The 8285-nt window shown below is 36.1% G+C and overlaps 1 protein-coding gene across 1 annotated transcript; it reads left to right on the top strand.

Annotated features, from left to right (window-relative positions):
- The first annotated feature begins 2989 nt into the window (after positions 1-2989).
- Positions 2990-7030, top strand: LOC113715124 (sucrose transport protein SUC8-like). The gene is made up of 4 exons (XM_027239301.2): positions 2990-3595; positions 3891-4661; positions 5684-5791; positions 6693-7030. The coding sequence occupies exons 1-4, from the start codon at positions 3092-3094 to the stop codon at positions 6870-6872; spliced, it is 1563 nt and encodes a 520-aa protein (XP_027095102.1). The 5' UTR covers positions 2990-3091; the 3' UTR covers positions 6873-7030.
- The last annotated feature ends 1255 nt before the right edge of the window (positions 7031-8285 follow it).

The raw sequence follows: 8285 nt of genomic DNA, 5'->3' as shown, positions 1-8285 counted from the left end.
ATCTCTTTGGTTCGCCTTAGGGGAAGGTGGGGCTGTCACAGCTCACAACCCTCCCTTCCACTTCGTTTCACTCTCACAACTTAACATTCAGCTCACACGACCTACATTAGAAGAACTGTTCGAAAATAGATGGAAAATATTGTGATTTTTTACCTCAAATTATGCCATGACAACCTTAGGTCTTCTTTTCCTTCAGATTCAGTCTTCAAACTCTGGCTTTTCCCCAAAATTCATTGTCAAATGCTATGACGAGCTAGGGATATTTGTTATCTCCTACTCTACCAAAGCTGCCCTATCAATTTGGGTAGCTCAATTTAGGGATGCAAATGGTGGCTCAACTTAGGGATATTTGCTATCAGCTACCTACTAAAGCTGCCCTATCAGTTTGGGTAGTTCAATTTAGTGATTATCTCAGTAATTTTAGCAAGATCCCAGTGGAGAGAAGGAGAAGAAGATGGTGTCTGAAGGCAAAGAAAGTGGGAAATGAGTTTTGACTGAAATTTGGCTAACCGTTGTTGAGTGTTTTTCTTCCGTATTGCCAATAAACGACGTCGTTGCTGCTTCTTTTAGAACCCCGCCTCTACTTCTTCAATTTTTAGCTTCCTGCTTCCACTATTGCACACTAAAAAATGACCCCCCGATCAGCTCAGCGAAGGTCGAAAACCTAATTCAAGGCATCTCAACATTAGGATTTCTACCAAAAATAATGTTCAAAAACTAAAAGGCTTATTAAAAATATGTTTATGATTCAAAAAAAGATCTTTTAATGCAAATATTTTTGGTATCAATTTAATAATTTTATCAATTATGCACGAATTGTGGTCTGACAAGACCAAACAATCTGTTTAGTTGATCAAATAACCAAAATGGTTTACTAATACATGTATGAAACACTAAATCTATTTGGTATAAGTATTAATTCATAAACCATAAACAATTTGATTTTTGTAAATTGTAATACATAACAAACTCTAGTCATGCAACTGTCAAGATTTTTACTTAATTTCATATTAAATTTTATTATTCTCTACCATCATTTTCACACTATGTTAATCAGCAATTTCCTATATGTTGTCAAGAGAACTAAATAATGAATTCATGATATTTTTTAATTTTATAACAAGGTATTAGTTACATTTGAAATAATTAAAAAATAGGTAAACATTATTTTTTACAATACCTTCCTCATTTTGCTAATGATGAACACAACCTAAAGTGTAAAAGCATAATGTGCCATAATAGAATTAATAAAACCTTTCTTTATCACATATGAGGTTAAATTGCAAAAGATAAGGTGTCATGGTAGAGTTAATGAGATTAGTTTACCAAATACGGGGCTAAAATATAAATTTCGGAACATAATTAATTAAATTTACTTACAGCATATGGGCCATATAGAAAAAATTAGGGTGGCATATGGGGCTAAAATGTAATAGTTAGGGTGTCATATAGTACAATTAATAAAATTTATTTACAACACATGGGCCATATTGAAAAATTAAGGTGGTATATAGGGCTAAAATGGAAAAGTTAGAGTGTCATAGTAGAACACATGGGTCATATTGAAGAAATTAAGGTGGTATATGGGGTCAAAATGTAAAAGTTAGGGTGTCATAGTAGAATTAATAAAATTTATTTACAACATATGGGCAAAGTTAGGATGTCATAGTAGAATTAATAAAATTTATTTACAACATATGGGCCATATTGAAAAAATTAATGTGGTATATGGGGTCAAAATGTAAAAGTTAGGGTCTCATAATAGAATTAATAAAATCAATTTACAACATATGGGCCATATTGAAAATATTATGGTGACATAGTAGAATTAGTGAAAGTGACATGGGAATAAACGCTTTGGATAGTGACGACTAGTTGTTGTCACTAATTTAGAACTGGCAACCATATTGTGACGATATTTTAAGTTGTCACTATATGACCAAATTCAGTGACAACATGTTTTCCAGTCGTCACAATGGTGATCTCCCGCCACACTGGATAGTTGCGTGCCATCCATATTGTAACGACATATCCCGTGTTGTCACTGTTGACGGGTGAATTCACGATCAAATATGACGAAATTAAAAGTCGTCACTAAAGTTTTCAATTGTGACAACTTTCTCTATTGTCACAGAGAATGTTTTCACAAAAGGCCAAATTTCTTGTAGTGAAGGGCTAAAAAGGATGAGTAAAAACAATTCTTAAAAAAGTTCAAATTATTTTACTAAATTTGGTTCCCTTTCCTTGCAAATCCATCCACTTTTGAACAAAAGCTATAACTCAATAAGATAACTAAATATTTTTCCTTCATTTTCCTCTCAATTCTTTCCTTTCCCTCCTCAAAAATCATTCAAATAGAAAAGTCAAATCCTTACAACTCTTTTCCTTTCATTTCCCTTTGATTCCCTCTTTCCAAATGGTACCATAAAGATAGTCATACTTCCTGCTTCACATATATTGAGAAGTGTAAGTAAATATGGTTAAAAAGATAATATTTTTGTCAATATTAAGTAAGATTAAATTGGGAAACTATATAAATACAAAAAAAGATAATAATTATTAATATGTATATATATATATATATAATAGGTTGTGTAAGTACTATATGGGCTAACGAGTGCCTTTAGAGCATCTCGTTACATAAACCCCTTAATTATATGAAATAACATTCAAACTTCTGAAATCAATTAAAAAGAAAAAACACAAAAAAACTCCAACAGCTAGCTAGTGATAAACACGGTAAACTCTTAAATTCATAATCGCTTGTTTCCAACGTCTTCGGACTACCATTAACTTTTAGGTAAAACCAAGTTGAAGTTTTAGTCACCAAGAAGCTGCACTAGTAATGAATTTATTCACCGTCCACCTTACGTGGCAACAACTAATTTATGCTTTTCTTTTGGCCTTCTTTTTGACAATGCATTGCAGCCACAATTGGATAAGGCGATTCATTAATTTCTTGCAGTGATTTCATTTCCTTCATTACCGCCAAAAAGGTTATAAATACCCTACACTCCCCCGTTCTCTCAAACCGACTACATCTCTTTACTTCTTCCTTTTTCCTACACAGCAATAATAGTAACAATTAATAATGGAGGCTGACCATAGAGTCAATGAAGAAAATGGAAAAGCCTTATCCTCTTTTCAAGTCCAATCCCAACCACCACCACCACCGCTATCACAGCCTTCTTCCCCGCCCCAGCCGGTAAGGAACTTGATCATGGTGGCCGCGATAGCCGCCGGAATTCAGTTCGGATGGGCGCTACAGCTTTCTTTGCTGACCCCATATGTCCAGCTTTTGGGGATTTCCCACAAATTGGCCCCCATAATTTGGCTTTGCGGTCCCATATCTGGGATGCTTGTCCAACCCATGGTTGGTTACTACAGTGATAACTGTACCTCCCGCTTTGGCCGCCGCCGTCCTTTCATCGCTGCCGGAGCTAGCCTCGTCGCCATCGCCGTTGTCCTTATTGGTTTCGCTGCTGACCTCGGTCATTTGTGCGGTGACACTCTTGGCAAAACCAGCAAACCCCGTGCTATTGCTGTCTTCATTGTTGGCTTTGCCATCCTTGATGTCGCCAACAACATGTTACAGGTTCAAACAAAAAATTGGAAAATTAACTACACATGTATGTAAAATAATATTGATTTTAAGAACATAACAATTACATATTCCTACTAAGTAATAATTACTGGGAAATGACTTGGACTATTACTCCAGCTGTGTATATGCTCACTCGACTCGAGTATCCAAAGTTTTTCCCTTAACATTCAGGATAAAGTTTTTTTTTTTTTTTTTTGAATCTGAATTATTACTATATACTATAAATATAATATATTTCCTTTGTTAACGAAGAGTCTGCAAGACTAACGTGGTTTTTTCAATTCAGGGACCATGCAGAGCTCTTCTGGCTGATCTGTCAGATGGGAATGCGCGCAAGACGCGTATGTCATATGCAGGCTACTCATTTTTCATGGCAGTAGGGAATGTGTTGGGTTATGCAGCCGGTTCATACAGTAAACTTTACAAATTATTCCCATTTACCCAAACAAAAGCCTGTGACATCTACTGTGCAAATCTCAAAGGCTGTTTCATAATCTCAATTGCACTTTTATTAACCTTAACAATTCTGGCTCTGACCTTTGTCCGAGAAAAGCCCTTCTCTGGACCCGACCCGGGAAGTGCGGATGGAACCGAGAGTGGGAAGCATCACGCAAAAATACCCTTTTTCGGGGAAATATTCGGTGCTCTCAAGGACTTGCCTAGACCCATGTGGATTCTACTTGTAGTGACGTGTTTGAACTGGATTGGTTGGTTCCCTTTCTTCTTGTTCGACACTGATTGGATGGGAAGAGAGGTGTACGGAGGAAAGGTGGGAGATAGTTTGTACGATAGAGGGGTGCATGCTGGTGCACTGGGGCTCATGCTTAACTCGGTGGTGCTGGGTTTCGCGTCGGTTGGAGTCGAGCACTCGGCGCGTGTGATTGGTGGGGTGAAGAGATTGTGGGGTGTTGTTAACTTTATTCTTGCAGCTTGTTTGGCCTTCACGGTTTTGATCACCAAACTTGCAGACTCCACGCGCCGCGCCAATGGATCACCAGCTGAGGGCGTCAAGGTGGGGTCCTTGGCCCTTTTCTCGGTTCTCGGAGTCCCCCTAGCGGTGAGTTTTTTCAAGCCTTCGACTGTAAATCTCGTTTTGCGGAAGGAAATCTAAGATGAACAAAATTGGGTCTTGTATATATGTTACCGTAGAAAATAAATTATTACAGTTTTTTTTTTCATAATATATAACCTAGCAGATCCTTGGCTTTCATGTCCATAAAATAAAATTTGTCGCTTTTTGCTCTAACAATACCGCTAGCTTTCAGAATTTCCATCAGTTTACATCCTAGTATACCCAAGATTGCACAAAAGTGTATAGTTAACCATGTCTACTATCCATGGACATGGGTAGCATAGAGTCCACGCGCCGCTCAACGCGCACTGCATGCGTGAAAAAAGAATACTTCTGGATTATTGGATTTTGGATAAACTGAGGATACACCTATCAAAGAATATTAATTAGGTGGTTTGAATAAGTTCACTCACTTTATTGGCAACTATATCCTCTAGCCATTCAATGATAACTGTACGTGTTGAAATTGCGAAATTCGAGAGTCACACGTGTATCTTAGTAAGAGTGAAGATATGCCAAGTTTTTGCCTCGGTTGGCGTAGGTGCCATTTTGCTGATGCCATTTCTCCGACCTTTAATAATTACTCTCTGGAATTTGATTGCTATGTGGAAAACATGCACTGGAAAAAGGATGCTTCGTCTTAGTTTGTGCGGTTCATTTACTGTCTGTTTATCCCTAAGTCGGTCCCGTTATAGGAAATCTTTTCTTTTTCACTTTAGTTTGATTTTCCTTTTTAAAGTAAAAAACTTTTTAATTTAGGCAACCTTTCCTGAGCCAAATGCGTTTATTTTGATAAGGCAAAAGTCCTCTTCCGTTTACTGAATTATCTTAGAATTGCAATTTGTTTTGGCTTTTGACAAATTTAGGGTATAAATGTTCCAAGAATTCATGTAATCTTTTTTTTTTCTTTTGACAATTTCATTTCAGTTGCTTATAATTCTCCACTATACAATTTAATATCCTCCGATTATTGTTTTCTCTTTCGTTGATGTGTTTTTTGTTTGCAGGTCACCTACAGCATACCTTTTGCTTTAGCGTCAATATTTTCGACGGATGTTGGCTCAGGACAAGGTCTTTCACTAGGGGTTCTGAACCTTGCCATTGTTGTTCCTCAGGTATTATTCTATGAGCTTTCCTTACACACGGGTCACATGTAAAGATCATAGCGACTAGAAGTGGACTATGAGCTTTCAAAGATCATAGCGACTAGAAGTGGACCCGATTAATATTCTCTCTCTTTTTGATATAAAAATATAGTTTAATTAGGGTCTAAGTCAAGGAATTATCAGACCACGAGACAAAATTAAATACCATATGAAGCGTCATCCAATTTGTATGTTGTTGTTCAGTCTATTCCAAAGTTCCTTTCTTACCAACAAAAGGAAAATTCCATAGCTCCTCAGCACTCCTTGCCGTATTAAAACTGCATACATGTCCATTTGATTGAACCATAATCATTTTAATAGAAGTAATTAATGGAGTCCACTGGTCAAGAATTAATTAATCGAGGTGTCGATCAAATCTTGTCATCATGATTCTTTCTCAAAGTGCAATTTACAATTTATGTCTAGTGGTGAATTGCATTGGCTCAGGTTCACACTTGAAAATGTATAGTCTACTAGCAATTCTGCTGTGTGGCCCATAGGCAAAGTTGTTGAATGGTCCCACTGGCTTTTTTAGTTTGCCCTTTTCTAATAAAAGATTAGGGGCAAGTTTATGCATTGACGGCGTATACATGAACAGTATTAGATATATGCCACATAATTTAAATTTTAAATTTAATTTTTTGCATGTGTGACATATATTCACAACTATTATTGTAAAAAAACCTTTATACAGACAATGTATAAAAATTTAATCTAAATATTATATATTTTTGCTAAATACATGCTCCACAATAAAATATTTTCTCCAAAACTTTTCCACAAGATATATTTTTATGGTTTGGGATAGCTTAGAATTGATATGTTTCTGTAGGATCGGGGGCTGATGTGTCTTAATGTTTTGATGCAACAGATGTTGGTTTCTCTTCTGAGTGGACAATTTGACGCCTTGTTTGGAGGTGGTAACATACCAGCATTTGTTGTAGGGGCCGTTGCTGCTGCCATTAGTGGAATAATAGCATTAACAAAATTACCATCTCCACCAGCAGATGTTCCATCGCATAAGACTCAAGCAATTGCTGCATTCCATTGAATTAAACCAATTGTCTTAGGATGAATTATTGTCTTTTCCATCTGTCATCCCTTTTTTAGCTGGACGTATTTCATCTTTGAACAGTAAAATTGTAAAAGACATCCCAAATGGTGTTTTGCAGATCATATGAAGAACAATCTACAGATTTGTGTGCTGCATAGACCCTTGTGTTTCTGTCCTTCATAAGAAATTCTAGAGGTGATCAAGCATCGTCCTTGCTGCAAGCTCATTGCCAACATCAAAGATGTTTGGCAGGGTCATTTCCAGAAATTTGTACCACGAAAAGTCTAAAATATCCAGTTTTATCTTCAAATTTTGACATTCTTCTCTGATCGTCCACACACACACGTATTGCTTGCGTATAAGATAGTCAGGACCTCATGAGTTCTTGAATTTCTCTATGGTACGCTGATTTTTTTTTTGTTTTTTTTTTGGAAGTATAAACACTGAAAATTGAGATAGACTGTACCAAGCCTCAGACCAGGAACACGCCACATAATCATAATATTTTGTGCAATTAATTTAAAATTTGTATCATACTTAACATTTTATTCACCTCACATCATCTTGTACAAATAGGTCAAAATAAAAGGGTAAATTGAATCTGATATTGCAGTAATGTTATATCAATCTTAAGAATCTAGGATAAAGTCACTGTTTATTTAAGGCATAGTGGGTAGGTTGGCTGCGGCTCTCTCTTAAAGACAGCATCAAACTTGGATTTTAGCAGTGAGGATAAGGACGTCGTACAGGTAGATTGTAGGAATAACAATTGCCTTTTGAAACATGTCATACTTAAAGAATTTTTATGTAAATATTTTTGGAATCAGAATCTTCACTACTTTTTCCACACATTGGATGTATCCTCTAATTACGTGCAATCATGAATTGGCTGGTTGCGTAAATTAGATGTGAACAGTGCTGGTTATTTCATTATTGGTTTACATTGTGCTAGATGGAAAGTACTGTACACGAGATATTTGTCAATGTAGTTTAGCCCGATTACTACATGAACACGAGCGCATCACTGCATTTTTGTACATACAAAATTTTGGCGTCTCACTGTTTCATGATTTACCGAACCAATTATTAAGGTGGATTTATTGGGCCTTAGATCAATGTTGGAAGGGATAAGGGGCATGGAGGCTGTTAGTTAATTACAATCATCTCAAACAGAATACACTGAATGGCACAAATTGTCATCGTATGTCGTTTTTCACAAGAAGTAAATTTTATGGCAATATCATCTGGATCATATATTGCATCAATGAAATCTAATTTATGTTAGAAAAATATTCATCACACTCCACTTTTTATTAATCTTCTACTATAATTTTCGTCATATGATTTTGATTTATTGGATTATATGATAAAACAAACGGTGGAAGTGTAATTAATCTACACTATAATTCT

Source organism: Coffea arabica, chromosome 10c, assembly GCF_036785885.1.
Source record: "Coffea arabica cultivar ET-39 chromosome 10c, Coffea Arabica ET-39 HiFi, whole genome shotgun sequence".
NCBI lineage: Eukaryota > Viridiplantae > Streptophyta > Magnoliopsida > Gentianales > Rubiaceae > Coffea > Coffea arabica.
Note: the sequence above shows the minus strand (reverse complement) of the source record. Positions and strands in the feature narration are given on the sequence as shown.